Source organism: Gossypium hirsutum, chromosome D13 (genome assembly GCF_007990345.1).
Source record: "Gossypium hirsutum isolate 1008001.06 chromosome D13, Gossypium_hirsutum_v2.1, whole genome shotgun sequence".
In the NCBI taxonomy this organism is placed as follows: domain Eukaryota; kingdom Viridiplantae; phylum Streptophyta; class Magnoliopsida; order Malvales; family Malvaceae; genus Gossypium; species Gossypium hirsutum.
In genome coordinates this window covers 2,072,893-2,088,940 of record NC_053449.1, presented here as the reverse complement: position 1 = coordinate 2,088,940, position 16,048 = coordinate 2,072,893, and the positions used below count along the sequence as shown (strand labels likewise).

Genomic DNA, 16,048 nt, shown 5'->3' with positions numbered 1-16,048 from the left:
ATTTTTATTTTTTTAGGTTTGTTCGTTTGTTGGCTCTTTAAGTGGGACCCACTTCTGGTTGTCCACGTCAGATGGTGACGGGAGAACACGTACTGTTGGCGTTAGATGAAGGGTGTTTTAGTAATTTTGACCGTGAGCTGGTGGTGATAAAGGTGCAGGGGAATCTACGCTGGATTTTAGTGGCTTTGTATTTATAAAAATGTCACGTTATATATTTATTGGATTAATTGCACAAATGAAGCCTCTATTTTATATTTAGTTATTGAATGGTAAAATGTTTAATTTAATATCCGTGTTAACTTTTTTACTGAGGTACAACTTTGACCAATATTATGATAATATATGGCTCTTTAGCATAGAGTCAACGGACCTCAAAATAATTATTACAGTTTTTCTTTACCAAAATTAAATTAACCCCACTCCCAATATATATTTAAAAAATTCAATTTTTCCTACATTTAACTTCATCCTCTCAAATCTCAATTTCAACTTTTAGCAAATTCTTCTAATTTTTCAATTATTTTTTTCTTTCATAACGCAAAGGGGTTGTTATTAGTGGGTATATCCCACATCGATTAAGTACAAACTACTAATAAGGTTTTTATATAATTTTACTTCTTGCTCTTATTAAGTAGTTGGTGTATAAGTTTATTATATGCACATGTTGTTGTCTCTTGTTTGGTTTGTGTCATACCATGTGTTCTTTTATAAACAAAATTTCTTTTCAAAAGGTGAAAGTTGTTATTATATTAATCTTAAAAGTTGTCATATTATTTTCCGGTCAGATCATTTTATAACTTTTTGTAACTAAATGAAAAAAAAAATAAGTTACGATAAATATAGTTTACCCATTATTTAAAAATGGAATCTAAAATTGATGCAACTAATTAATAGTTTCTTTTTAACTTAATCTTAAACATGTTACCACAATTATAATACAAAACTAATTTAAACCATCAAATAACAGCCGTTGATTAAAAATATTAATGTTACTTAGATAAAGACATCAACCTACTACTAAAATGAATACAATTTTTTCTTTTAACAATTTTATTATAGATTCTGATCATATTTGTTTTTTTAAGCGAAGGTCTAACATTATCCATAGCTCACTTCAACCCATAAATAGGAGGATAACCAGCGCACTCGAACTCACATCCTCCTACATTAACAACAATTTTCATGTTAATCAAACTAAGTCAATCTACAAAATGGGGATAATTTTTATTTTCTTTTGCTACCACGCAATAGAAAGAAAAATAGAAAACAACCAATGAAGCGATGAGAACATAACTCAGCTGCCAGCAGCCCTTGTCATTTTCTTAATAATAACATATAGTACTCCCACCACCTCTATTTTAGAAATATTTCCACGTTATTTAAAAATGATTTTGACATATAGTGTTTAAAAAAAGATTATAAATGTGATTTTTACTACTTTTTTAGAGTTTTTAAAAATAATTTTGTAAAATATTTTATCATTTTAGATAGGTTAAATTCTACTATTAACCCCTATACTTTACAAAAGTTGTGGGTTTAATTCCTAGAGCTTTCGAAATGGTCAAATTTAGTTATTGTGATTTTCAAAATTTAAAATTTTAGTCCTGAATTGCAGAGTATGTCTCGCATTTCGGTCAAATTAAGACACAAACTGAGAGTGACATCGCGACAATAAGCCATGCGACAACGAGACAATGAAACAGGGGAGAAGCAGAAACGATGTTGTGATGACACAATTGGGGAAGTTGCGACTTGTCATGCAATTTTCTCAATTTTCTTCTTCCAGTTAAATTTTGATTATCTGTCCCAATTGAACTCTGGTTAGTGTAAATTATTTTAAGATTATTTGACCTACAAATTTAGTCTATAAATAGGCCCTTTTCTACCCTAGAAAGATTAACCCATAACACATTTAAGTATTAGTTTTTATAAGCTTTTAAGGAATTTTGTGTTTAAGCTTTGAGGGTTCTTATTTTCAAGTTTTGGGGCTTACTTTTTATCTCCATATTTGTACTCTTCATTTTTTTCGATTTAGTGAAATTATATTTACCTGTGGTTTTTTTATCCTCTTCGGAGAGATTTTTTCATGTAAAATTTTTGTGTTCAATCTTTTCAAATTTTTCGTTATTTTTTTTATTCATTGCTTACACGGGTTTATCCCCAACATGAACCAAACAACAGTAGTTAATTTCATTTGTTTAAATTCAATTACTAGTCATGTACTATGTGTATAGTTATAAATTTAGTCCATATTCTCTAACAAAATTATTCTAAGTCCCTATATTTTTTGAAATTTGAAATTTCAATATTGACACAACTGATAATCTCTAATCCACTAACTGAAGTTTTAATGAATAATATATGGAATAACAAACTGACATGTCATTACATATATGATAATATGTTTGCTGCATTAACTTTTTGGAATAGTAGAACTTAACTTAATTAATTTAATAGTTCTTTGTTTGGTGAAAACCAAAATTTTAAAATTTAAATAGTACAAGAATTAAAAATAATTAAATTAAAGTATAAAGATCGAATTCACAACTTTTATAAAATACAAAGACTAATAGTAAAATTTATATAAAATCCCAAAAAGACAAAAGGTGAAAGGGACAATGAAAGCTTTTTAATTGCCGCCGACTGTGATGCAAGTTGAAAGGAAAAAACAAAAAGTGGCCAAATAATTGCAAATAACCTCTTGTCAATCTAATTTAACTACAGGTGATTCAAATCTCACAAATGAATTAAACCCTCGAATTTAGGTGGGTTTAGATAGGCGATGAGGTATAATGTGATATGTTTAGTTTTTTCTTTGGCCTCACGTTACAATATTTAATTTTATCGTCACCGTTGATTTTGCACTAATCGCAAATAAACATATCGCTCATCCAAACTCACCTTTAATCTATGTTCAAAATAGTGAATCCAATCTATAAATCCAACTTTTCAAATTGAATTTTGATTTATCAACAAAATATTAATGTTAGGTTTTCATAACTCAACTTAAAAAAAATTACAAAATGGTCACTGAACTATTCAGAAATTTTAATTTAAGTCATTGAGTTGTTAAAGTCATTGCTGTATGGCCTTCTCCATTTGTACCACTTGCACCAATTAAAAACTCTTCTTTCCCTTCTCTTCTGCAATTCATTTTTTTATGAAATCTCTTTAAATGTTATAATTTACCTTAATTTGAATTATATTTTGAATTTAATGACCTTAGGTATAATTTACGCTAAGTCGAATTATGTTTTGAGTTTGGATTATTTCAAATGAAATTAATTCAATCAATTTATTAATTATATGTTTTGCTGAACTAATAAAATGATATTCATCCATCCTTGGTAAATAATTGATCATATCCATATGCTCATCATAAAAGCACTTGACTTTTCAAAGTGTAATAAAAAAGAAAAATAAAATTATATGTCAAAACGGGTAAAAAAGGAAACCGATATGCCTAAACTAGACCTGTCCATGGGCCAGGCGACCGGCCCGACCCGACAGCCCGTCCGAAATATGGGAGGGTTCGGGTAAAAATATAGGCCCGAAATATGGGCTTGGGCAAAAAAACGAGGCCCGTTTAAAAAACAAGCCGGGCCTTGGGCACCACTTTTTTGGCCCGGGCCCGGCCCGAATATAATAAATATATATTTTTAATTTTTATTTTTAATTTTAAAATACTTTTAAAATAATTTTTTTTATTTTTTTATTTTTAAAATAAATTTTTAATGTTTATTTTAAAAATGGGCTGGGCTAGGCTCGGGCTTATGATATTTTTCCCGGGCCGGGCCTGGGCAAAATTTCAAGCCCATATTTCGGGCCGGGACCGGGCCTAGGAGGCGGGCCAAAATTTTTTCAAGCCCGGCCCGGTCCATGGACAGGTCTAGCCTAACGAATAAAAACGTTTTAGACATATCAAAAAATGTTTTAGAGCATAAATTTCGGTGCTTCAAACATACTTTTATATTATAAAGCTCGAGAAGTTCATCTTACTTCAGTTAAAGGTATATCTCCAAACCCGATCCGCTACCAAATAGACATTAACAAAAAATGGAATCTTAGCATGGAAAACAAGTCCTTTACCCATGGATGTGGCATAAAGTGAGCTAGGCTTATATTTATGACATGTAAAGAAAGCAGTTATAAACCTAATTTGTCTTTGTATTTAAGAGCCTCTTTGGATAGGCGATGTGTTTACTTGCAGTTAGTGTAAAACAACAATGACAATAAGACTAAATAGTATAGCAATATTATAACGTGAAAAAAAAAACTAAATGCACCACACTAAAAATAAACGCTCATCTAAAGGGACCTAAGTCCTCTTCAAACAAACTTTTGGGTTACCATACATATTTGTGCTTTGACTCTAATATTAATTAAAAATATTCTGTCCAAATTCATTCGCCCTGAATCTAAGCCAATTAAACAAAAAACATAAATATCAAATTCTTAGATAAAAATTTATTTGCAATTTCCATGAGAACTTGTTGCTACAGTTTAGGGATAAGAATTCCAAGTTGTGGCTGTGGGGACCTGGGCTGGAATCCCAGCAGCCACAGTATACCATTTATTTTCTCAGTTGAAAATAGCTGAAAACGGCGTCGTTTGCTATTTCATTAAACCCCTTCAACTAAATTACGAAGACTTCGTAAGCTTTAGTAAAAAATTTAGGCTCACTTAAAAAATAGGTTGAGCTACCCTTAAACTCTCTCTGCTCCCAAGAGTGCTTTGCTAAGGAGTCCTAGAGATAGCAGTAACTGCTGCGGCTTGGGATGGATGCAAGCGGTGGTGATGACCGAGAGAGGAGGGATGAGATCTCTCTTCTTGCTGAAGAACTAGTTCAGTTATCTGTCAAAGGCTCGATGGTGGCTCCAAGTTCCAAACCTACATTGATATGTACGGTTTGGACAGAAAAGCTGTATAACACAGACAACTTTAGGGCTCACATGAAAGGTGTATGGAAAACAAGGAAAAAGTTTGAAATACAGGTGGCTGGTCAAAATTTATTCTTAATAATTTTTGAGACTGAAGACGATCTGGAACTGATTTTGGAAGGAAGACTTGGCTTTTCCGAAAAAGCTTAATTTTATTCGACAGACTATGCCAAGCGGTGGAGAGGGACCAGATCATGCTTATTTCATCCCCTTTTTGGATAAAAATTCAAATGTGTTTCCCTGAGATCGACAAGAAAGATTTATTGCATGCTATTGGTGGGACTTTCGGTGGGGTTCTCAGATCTGAAATTAGTAAAGAATTCTGTCGACACAGAATTAATTTGGATGTCCAGAAACTGAAATTAGTGAAGAATTCTGTCGACTCAGAATTAATTTGGATGTCCAGAAACCACTTAGAAGAGGTATTTTCTCGTTACTGATCATGTTAGTAAAGTATGAATCCCCTTTAAGTATGAACACCTGCCAATGTTCTGTTTTGGTTGTGGAAGAATGGGGCATGGGTTGAGTAATTGCACTCAGATATCACCTGCAAGGAAAATTAAAATTAGTGAAAATCCTCCTAATTCGGTGGCATTAAAAGCAGAATCAAAATTAATTGGAAAAGAAAGTATGTGTTTCAAATTTTTGATGAAGCAGATAGGGGTGCAATATGTGCTTCAAGTTAGGGGGTTCACAGGTAAATTTTAGATTAAAAGAAGCGGGGGAGATACTAAAAGAACAGAATAGTGCTTCAAGTATAGGGGAAACTGAGAACGTGTGTAAATTATCAGAAAAAAGAGCCAATTTCCAGACCAAGACAGGAATCCAGACGGGTTACGATCACAAGCTGACGGAAAAATAATAAAAGATGAGAACTACACGAGAAAGAGGAAGTCCTTAGATGCAATTTTTAAAAGCTATTTTAGAGAAAGTGTTGACAGAGATGAAATTAAAAGAATGAAACAAGATATTCCAGAGGTTTATAATGTTCTTCAGTGATGATGATAGATAATGATAAGAAATTAGGAGTGCAAGAATCATTGAGATCGGCGGCTGCCAACAGGCAGGCCGACCGGACGCAATGAAAATCGTAAGCTGGAATGTTCGTGAATTGGAGAGCCCACGAGCTGGAAGAAGACTGCATTATTTTCTAAAGCAGCACAATCCCCAAGTGGTCTTCTTAATGGAGACTAAAGTTGATAAGCAAAAGATGGAAAAAGTTAGACGAGGCTGTGATTTTATATATGGAATTGATGTTGAGGCTGAAGGCTCAAAAGGAGGTTTATGTTTAGCTTGGAAAGGAGACTTGATTGTCAGCTTACGTAGTTTCTCTATATCTCATATTGATGTTTTGGTTAAAGAGAAGGTCAAAGAAGAGTGGAGATTTACAGGGTTTTATGGATCTCCCTATATTCATAATAAGAGTAATTCATGGGAACTTTTGATGAAGTTGGGGCAAGATAAAAACTACACTTGGCTGCTAAGAGGTGATTTTAATGAGATTATGTTTTCTTTTGAGAAATGTGGGGGCGCCCCAAGGGAAGAAAACAGAATGCAAATATTTCAGGAGACATTAGAAAATTGTCAGTTGGAGGATTTGGGGTTTTCAAGAGTATGGTTTACATGGGAAAGGGGAAATTTGCCAAAAACAAATATTAGAGAAAGACTTGATAGGGGGTGATAAATGACAAGTGGAGGATCCTCTTTCCGGCAGGTATGGTTAACCATCTTTCTCACACAATGTCGGATCACTGTCCAATCCTTATTTCTACAGATGGAGATAATTTTTACAAAGGCGATTCAAAGTTTAAATTTGACGCGTGGTGGTTGATGGAAGAGACGTGTGAAATTACCATCAGAAACTCTTGGGAGTCGGGAATAGGAACATTTGAAGAGAAACTTGGAAAACTACAAGCAGATTTATTAGTTTGGGCGAGAACAATTAAAATAGGAAGAGAAGGCTTAAAATAGGAAGATATGTTAATGAGAGAATAAAGGAATGATAATACGCTGGCAGAAATTACTGACACCAAGATCCATTTGAATATGGAAATTGACAAAGACGAAATTTTTTGGGAACAAAGGGCAAGGGCAAATTGGCTTAAAGTCGGAGATAAGAACTCAGCCTTTATTCATAGGTTTGCTACATACTGCAGACGTATTAATTCAATATCCAGGTTGGAAAAAGAAGAGGGAGGAGTGGCTCATGAAGAGAGTGAGGTTAATGAAGTAGCTTCCTCCTATTTTCAGGAGCTATTTACGACAAAAGAAGTTCGGGACTGCTCATATCTCTTATCAGGATTTGAGGAAAGTATTTCAACAGATATTAATAAGTGTTTATTGTCAGCTTTTACAGCAGACGAGTTATACTCGGCACTCAAGAGAATGGGACCTACAAAAGCTCCAGGACCTAACGGTTTCCCAGCTATTTTCTTTCAAAAATTATGGCATATAGTAGGTAAGGAAACATCTAAATTCTGTTTGGATATCTTAAATAATGGTACTACTTTCGGTAATTTTAATCATACGGATATTGTGTTGATCCCAAAAATTCCAAATCCCTCAAGCATTGTTAACTTTAGACCCATTAGTCTGTGCTCAGTGATCTACAAAATGGTCGCAAAAACAATTGCCAACCGACTTCAAGTAGTTATTGGAAGATGTATTGATACGACTCAAAGGGCGTTTGTTCCAGGAAGGTTAATTATTGATAATATGCTTCTAGCTTATGAGATCTTGCATATTTTTCGTCAGAAGCGAAGAGGGAAAAAGGGATATATGGCGGTTAAGGTTGATATGAGCCAAGCTTATGATAGGGTTGAGTGCGGATATCTGAAGAAAGTAATGTTAAGAATGGGCTTCGCATCAAAATGGGTTAGGTTGGTTATGAATTGTGTTTCCACAACATCTTATGCAGTCAATATCAATGGGGACCCTTTGAGCCCTTTTCTTTTTCTGATTTGCAGTGAGGGGTTATCATCTTTGATGAGAATGGCTTCGGTGGCCGGAAAACTAAAAGGTGCAAAAGCCAGTAGAAGAGGACCAGAAATTTCACACTTGCTTTTTGCTGATGATTGTAATTTGTTCGGCGAAGCATGAGAGAGGGGTGCTAGGGTACTAAAGGATATTTTGGAAATATATGGAAAGTGTTCTGGGCAATGTGTTAACATTAATAAATCTACAATATTTTTTAGTTCGAATATATCTGATGAGAAGAAGAAAGAAGTATCAGGACAGTTGGGGATTAGGACCTCTACAAATTGAGAACGATATTTGGGGCTTCCGAGTATGGAGGGGCGTAGCAAGAAGGAATCTTTTCAGCAGTTAAAAGAGAAGATTGTTACTCGAATTGATGGGTGGAGTACTAGACTGTTATCCCAAGGAGGTAAAGAAGTCTTTATCAAATCAGTGTTACAGGCTATTCCAACCTATGTTATGTCGTGTTTTTTACTAACGAAGACTCTGTGTAGAATTTGAAAATATATTTGCCAAGTTTTTGTGGCAGAAAGCACATAGAAGAGGTATCCATTGGTGTCAGTGGAAATATCTATGTCGTCCTAAAGATGAGGGTGGTTTGGGTTTCAGAAATATGGCTCAATTTAATATCTCCCTTCTTGCTAAACAAGGGTGGCGCATTTTGAATAACCCAGATTCTTTAGTTGCAAAAGTTTTAAAAGCAAAGTATTTTCCAAATGTTGATTTTTTAGATTCCCATTTGGGGAATAATGTCTCGTATACATGGAAGAGTATTTGAGCTACTAAGGGTGTCTTAGCTAAGGGATTATGCTGGAGGGTGGGTAAAGGTACAAATATCTCAATTAATCATGATTATTGGATTCTAGGTTTATCGCGAGATGAATTACCAGTTTTAACTTCGAATTTGAATGTTAGTAAAGTTGCGGATTTAATTGAATCAAGCAGTAGAACATGGAAACAAGAGTTGATAGAGTATACCTTTCCGGAAGTTGTTGCCGAGAAGATTCTTAGTATTCCGCTGGCTGAAAAACCACACGATGATTTCCAAGTACGGAGCGCTGAAGCGTCGGGTGAGTTCACAGTCAGGAGCGCCTATCAACTATTACAAAACACTGAAAATAATCCTAGAGCTTATGCTTTACAAGATGACTATAAGGATTTTTACAAGAAGCTATGGCTTCTTGATCTTCCTTCAAAAATAAAAATTACAGTTTGGAAGATCTCTTGGAATTTCCTAGCAACTCGGGTTAATATGCTTATTAGAAGACTAACAAACTTTTCAGTGTGTCCTCGGTGTGGATCTGGACCTGAATCTATGGATCACCTTTTTCGTGAATGCCCTGTTACAATTTCAGTGTGGAAAGAGTTATCATTTTATAAGTATATGCAGGAAAATCAGTTGGGATTTATTCAGTGGTTAATCTGGGTTTTTACACAGAGCTCGGTATTTCAGTGTCGGACCTTCTGTGTTGCTGTATGGGTCATCTGGGGTGATAGGAATAACAGACTGCATAATAAAGGGTGTAAATCTGGAAAAGACATAGGAAGATTTGTTAACAGATACATTTCAGAGTTAGAATCGGTTGCACAAAATAGTAGACAAACTCCATCTATTGTTACAAAATGGAAAAAACCAGAGGATAACTTTGTCAAAATTAACTTTGATGCAGCATATGAAAAAGGACAGAATAAAGCGGCTATTGGAGTTGTAGCCAGAGACAAAGAGGGTTTAGTTCTCTTATCTTGTTCGGAGGTTCATCAAAGGGTCTCCTCAGCTTTTGGAGCGGAAGCAATGGCGTGCCGGAAAGCTCTCCAAATCGGCGTTCACAAACAGTGGGAAAGAGTTATTATCGAAGGAGATTCTCTAACAATAATAAAAAAGTGCAAAGCAAAAAGCCCAGATAAATCAATGGTGAGTGCGTTTATCCATGACATCCATCAGCTTTCGTTTTATTTTAAAGAATGCAAGTTTGAGCATATCCCTAGATCTACAAATAGCCTAGCACATATTTTAGCAACAGAAGCGAATAAACGAAACAGAGGGGATTACCTGGTCGGACGAGTCCCTGATGGTGCAAAATTTCAAGCAGAAAATGGAAGGCTGAGAGAACCAGATTGAAACGGGAAAGGGAGAAATGGAAGGAAGGAAATGGTGAAGAGCATATATCAAAGTGACTTTTCAAAGCTCTTGGGTGGTTCAAAACGTCTTGAAGAAGGAAAACAGGTGAAGAGACAGGACGTTTAATAGCTTTTGAATCTGATTGGGTAGGTGGAGCGGCTGAATTAATGTTTTGCAATTTTTGTTTCCTTTTTTCTTTTCCTAGGTGATTAGGTTTGCTTTTATTTATGCTTCTGTTTGTTTTCCGTTTGGCCTAGTCTTGTTACTGGGCTTGCTCTATTTTATGTTTCTAAGACTTATTTGTTTATTACTAGTTTCAATAAAGCCCAATCTGAGTATTATTTCAAAAAAAATTACAAAGACTTCGAAGAGTAATAAGTCGAAATAAAAGGCTTTCATCTTTGAGTTGGAGTCGTTCCTTTCAGAGATCTGCTCCTTTGGCACATTTTCCCGGCGTTTTCTCGATCCGAAAAGGTACGCCATTTTTTATTCAACATCTGCAGTTTTCTATCTTTAATAGGCATAGTAAATTATCCCTATCTTAAAACAGATCGCCAATTTCTTTTAGGATTCACCGTCTACACGTAGATTATATTTTTTCCCCTAATTTTTGTTTGATCATTCGAATATTTTTAGTTTTTCCAGTTATTGAATAGTGAGTCGTAGCAGTCATGGTAATGTAACTTGGTTATTGGATAATTTTAGCGATAAAGGATTGCATGGGGGGAGTCAATGTCGGGTTAGACTCTGTATCTAAAGCTGTGGGTTGGAATCACCACTGCCATCATCAACCAGTCAACCCAGTTTTCTTTTTGAGCTTAAAGTGAAAATTTTTAATTAATATAGGACCTTTGTTTCAGAGCATTTAAGAAAAAATTAATGAGGAATGTAGGTTGAATTGAAGCACAATTAGGTGTCGGCTTTTGATTGATGACTTCAAACGTTTAGATCAGATAGTTTGCCCGTGCATGTGGTGATTCAATTATGAGGTTTAGGGTGGTGTTTGTTTTGTGAAAAATAAATTTTGGAAAACTGAATTTATTTTGTATACAAATTGATATGTTTGGTGTTTGGATGATTTGTTTAAAATCTTTTTCATAATGTATAGGATTTTTTTTATAAAATTTAAATATGTGATGCTATACATTGAATATCAAAGAATACTCTTATTCATACCAAATAAGTCTAAATCAAAATTACTAGTACAATATTGTCTACAAACATAACTAAAGCTACAAATCACAATCATATTGTCCATACAATAGAACCATGTTATCAGGAAGGACCAAATTGTCCAATCTACCAAGATATTAATTTTAACCCTACAACAATTTTTCGAAGTCATTTTCTTAAGGTTCTTATTTCAAATCAAGAAAGTTTTAGCTTATTCTTTATGCTTTGATGGATGATCAAAGACGCAAGAAAGATTATTTATTAAATCCTTCTTTTGTCAATACTTGTCCATAGAGATATGATGAGAAAATTTTATCCTCAATGAATTAGTGCAACACATTAGCAGTCTCATCTAGTTTTTCTGTCATACATTATATGTTATCATCATCAGTAGATTCTTAGATATTTTTCTTTTTACGTTTTGATGTTCTAGTTGAAGAAGATGCTTTTATTTTGACCGTCTCGTTATTTTCAATCAGAAAGTTTACAAGCACCTAACCTTCCATTAGCATCCTCCCAAGTCGATACGAGCAAATGTTTTGACAAAGCTCTTTGTTGCCATATCTTTGCTAACAACCAAAGCCATCTTATCATAAAGCTCAAATTTTTATTCAAAAATTGTTACATACTTCAGGTATGCCTATATAAAATTATTCACAATTAAAATAACAGGAAGAGTAAATAAAGATCACTATAATTGCTCATCACATGTTCTATTATAACATATCATCTTCAAATTATCATCCCATCCAAATCCATTATTTCTCGAATTTTGCATATAATTTGTCATGTATTTTTTATAGTGTCTTGAGATGATTTTTCATATGTTTAGTGTTATGTTCAACTTTGGATTTGTTTGAAATAGTTGCAGCACTCGACTAAGAGAAGTTATTCTAAAAGTATTGGATTGTTTATTTCCTTTTTGAGCCTCCGCTATGGAAATTTGAGAAAAAGGTGTTATATCACTTTGTAGCTAAATTGTGGCTTTTCCCCCCATATATATGGGATACAAAAAAAATATTTTGCGTTTTTACAGGGGCACCTCCGAAAACTGATTTTCACTCCACCATTTGAGAAGTCGATACCTAGTGGAATCAACTTCAGAGTCAAGGTGCCGACATCCTCTATTTTATTTTTAAGCTTTGATCAACTTCCTAGCCTTAAGGTCTTCGGCCATCTCTTTCACTTCCCAGCTCCCAACATGAAGTTTCTCATCCCACCTGATAAATCTCCATTTTCACTGATTTGCAAAAGAGTTGAAGACATTTTCTTGATCATTGCTAATATACAGTTGACAAAGATTTCTATGAAGATCTAGTTCACCAAACAAGCCGTCATTATTGCCCTTGGACATCTATGGCTTAAGGTCCTCTAATGGTGGTACAGGTAGTGGTCCATGGTGAAGCTTGCAAAGATTGAAGGAATCACATACCGTTTACTTTTAAGAACCGTATTAAAGATATTTTCACTGCAAAAAAAAAAAAAAAGGATCTAGTCTTCTTCTACACTGAGTTCTTATTTTACTTAAATTACCTACAATAGGTGGGCAATTTACTTTATGGGAAGACATAGTCAAGTCTCCATCTAACATCTCTAATAACTAAATCTCTCTTATAAAAAGTGAAATAGTTTTTGACCATCAGCTTTTGATGAGATCTTAGTGCTTCAAGTTCAACCATATCAGTTTTTCTTTCGGTCAGCAATAGCTCACTCTAATTTGGTATGAAGTGAAGAACAAATTTTAAGAACAAGTTTAACCAAGTGGATTGTTATCGACTTTGTCTACCTTAAGTGCTTTGGGATTATACTAAACATTTGTTACAGTAGTGACGGTAGCCTTTAAATACTCTTATTTTAATATAATAAAATTGTATTTCACTTGTCATTTTGATCGTATATATAATTTCAATTAAGTACACTTGAAGTATAAACAATTTTTAAAAACAATTTTTAAACAAAAAAAGTTAAGATTTATGATGACTTTAGTTGTTGGTAAAGATATAGCAACAAGGAGTTAAACTTTGAGATTGTAATACTATTGTGATTATGTGTAGGACAATATTACTATATCTTGAGTGCTTATTTGTATGATTATTTGGTTTGAACAATATGTAGTATCATTGGTATGAACAATATTGTAGTATTATGTTATATTTCTTGAATCTATAGTTGTGTTTAATAATCACTAAATCGATATATTTGAAGTAGATGAAATTAAAATTTTGGGCGAACCCCAAAAAATGACATTGTTTTTATGTCCTTGAAAAATTATAAAATTAGTGTAATGAAAAAATTGCATTTTAGCCCTCCCAAAATTTATAATTCAATTTTGACCCTAATTTTTTCCTACCTTTGCCCCGGTATATGTACATATTAATATATGTAATTTAAATTCTATTTAAGTATTAGTATATATCATTTAATTCAAATACAATTATATTATGTTAAATAATGATTTTTGAAATTATTTTTGTATTAGTATTATTCTTGAATGTTCAATGCTTACTTGAAAAAATCTGCCAAATTCCAAACACTAGAAAATATATAAGTTTTTCTAAATTTTGTAAAAATAGATTTTCAAGAGCTGTTTTTTTACGAAACAGACACACTGTTACTGTTGGTAGCGTACATCTGGGTTTGAATTTAGTCATATCAAATTTGGGTTCAAATTGCTAGTGAATGAACTGTATAATCATCCATATCTTTGTTTACTTCATGTTGGTGATGAAACTGTGAATATTATCTTGTAATTACTGCTAGATACCATGTTAGCTTTTATTAAGATTAGAATCAGCAAGTTCTTATGAATGTTAGTCTATCATGTGTTTTATCTTATGTTGCTCCAATTCTTCACTTTTTTTTTTATAAAATACTTATACCTATCGCAATACATTACATATTAGGATCCTTCTTCAAATACATGAAAACAAAAATTTAAATCTAACATTCACTTTTGCCTCATCCAACAATTTTATGCATTTATTCTCCTACGGAAGTTTAGTTATTGGTTGAGATGGTAAAAGTATTATGGGGGCCATGTATTAAGAGTCAGATTGTATTTTGCTATCTCTACTTAAAAAGTGAGCAAATTAGTCTTTGTACGTTATCATCCATTTGTTTTGTTAAAAATTGGTATGGCTGACAGAATAATCAGAAAATGATATGTGGCGTGTCAGGTTCACCTCGTGATAATGTATAGGGATCAGTATTTAACAATAGAAATGGATGAAATTTTTAACAGAATGATCAGTTTGTACTTTAATCTAACATATAGAAACTAATTTGCTCATTTTTTAACGTAAAGGGGGCAAAATATAATTCGACTTCTAAGGCCCCCAATGGTGCTTTTCCCGGTTGAGGTCAAACATGCGTAAATGTGACTGAGTGTATGTTATTAGGAGTTTTTAAGTTTCTTTGAGATTATGGATTTATTGACAGTATTTGTTTAAAAAGATTTTATGTGGTAATGCAGATGATTGATGATGAACAACTGGGGTTTCTCGCCAATTTTCTCGGCATTTTTATATTCGCGTTGGTAATTGCTTACCATTACGTGATGGCTGACCCAAAATATGAAGGAAACTGAACTAATTATGTTATTTCTACTTTTTAACTTTTTTTTCATATATATATGGAACTAATTTAGAAAAAACTCAATATTATATGAATTTATATTATACTATGTTAGTTCTAGTTGCACAACTTTATTTAGGTTGTTTAATATATATATATTTGATATTTTAGGTTTGGATTGTTTAGGTTCGTGTTAGTTTCAGGTTTAAATTTCCTGTATGACTCAAACAGTAGTCGTTGAATTTGTTAAGATAATCAAACATATAATCACCTCATTTTAGTTATTGGACTAAAATTTTAAAAATCGAAAAATATAAAGATTAAAAATAATTAAAATGGAGGATAGTTATTGTTTGGTATAATGGGTTGATGAAATAAAAGAGTCATAATTTGTTCTATTGATTTCCCAGGTAGTGAATTCCAAACAAGTAAAAAGAACTTTTGTCATAAGGAATCAATATAGGTAATGAAAACCTACAAGTAGGGGATGTCTGATCCATAACACAATTCCTTTTGCAATTTAACCAAATTTCTTGTTAAGTTCATTGGTGGAATGATTGAGAATTTTTCACTCTTCACTTAAATCTTTGTTTCTCTAAAAGAAACATTTTTTTTTATTTTTAATTGCTACTTAAATTATACCTTTTTCTTTATCTTGATCTTTTTCTTCTGTTACAAAGTGATACTTATTTTTTTTTCAAGTTGGTACAGTTAAACCCTTAAATATTTTAAAAAAAGAGCTTAACCCACAAATTAGTATTTAAACTATACTATTTTTCTCAAGTACCTTTTTTTTTTGTCACAACTGGTACTAAAGTATTTTTGTGTTTATCCAACTTACACCAAAATGTTATATCCATTGAAAAAATTTTCAAGCAATAATAAACTGCCACATCATATAAACTTAAAAAAATATATTTTTTAATTATTTTATTTTCCTTTTTCCTTTACATTATTCATCTCTTTTTATTTTTTTTTCTTTCTCCTTATTTTATAATGTTTGGCAATACTAGCAATACTCGAAATTTGCCTTCTCGTAGTCGAGATGATGGCAATTGATTCTATTTTCTAACTTCAATACTTGCTTACTCTACCAAACGGGAACAATAAAGTTATTTCATTAATCAAAATCAATGTTTTCAAAACTAGACTGGAATCGAACGAGTTACTAGTCCAGATATAAGGGTTGAACCGATACAGATTGTTGAACCAAACTAAAAAATCATTTGAACCGATTTTCCCTATTTTTTAAAAGTTTCTATTTTTA

The 16,048-nt window shown here is 32.9% G+C and overlaps 1 protein-coding gene and 1 long non-coding RNA gene across 5 annotated transcripts; one reads left to right on the top strand and one right to left on the bottom strand.

Annotated features, from left to right (window-relative positions):
* Positions 1-5,302: 5,302 nt before the first annotated feature.
* Positions 5,303-10,237, bottom strand: LOC121225557 (uncharacterized). Of its 2 annotated transcripts, none has more exons than XR_005923421.1 (4): positions 9,967-10,237; positions 9,378-9,780; positions 8,895-9,256; positions 5,303-5,487 (listed from the first exon to the last, which is right to left on the bottom strand). It is a non-coding gene; the product is annotated as an uncharacterized lncRNA (long non-coding RNA). The 2 variants fall into 2 exon arrangements; XR_005923420.1 differs by having other exon boundaries at positions 9,351-9,780; positions 9,967-10,219.
* LOC121225555 (dolichyl-diphosphooligosaccharide--protein glycosyltransferase subunit 4A) lies at positions 10,191-14,946 on the top strand. 3 transcript variants are annotated; one of them, XR_005923419.1, is made up of 4 exons: positions 10,191-10,509; positions 12,245-12,319; positions 12,500-12,594; positions 14,681-14,885. XR_005923419.1 is itself a non-coding variant. In XM_041109904.1 (3 exons), exon 3 carries the CDS (start codon positions 14,681-14,683, stop codon positions 14,792-14,794), a length of 114 nt encoding a protein of 37 aa, XP_040965838.1. In that variant the 5' UTR covers positions 10,191-10,509; positions 12,245-12,319; the 3' UTR covers positions 14,795-14,946. The 3 variants fall into 3 exon arrangements, 2 of the variants coding, with proteins under 2 accessions (XP_040965838.1, XP_040965837.1); XM_041109904.1 differs by lacking the exon at positions 12,500-12,594 and having other exon boundaries at positions 14,681-14,946; XM_041109903.1 differs by lacking the exons at positions 10,191-10,509; positions 12,245-12,319 and having other exon boundaries at positions 12,326-12,594; positions 14,681-14,946.
* The last annotated feature ends 1,102 nt before the right edge of the window (positions 14,947-16,048 follow it).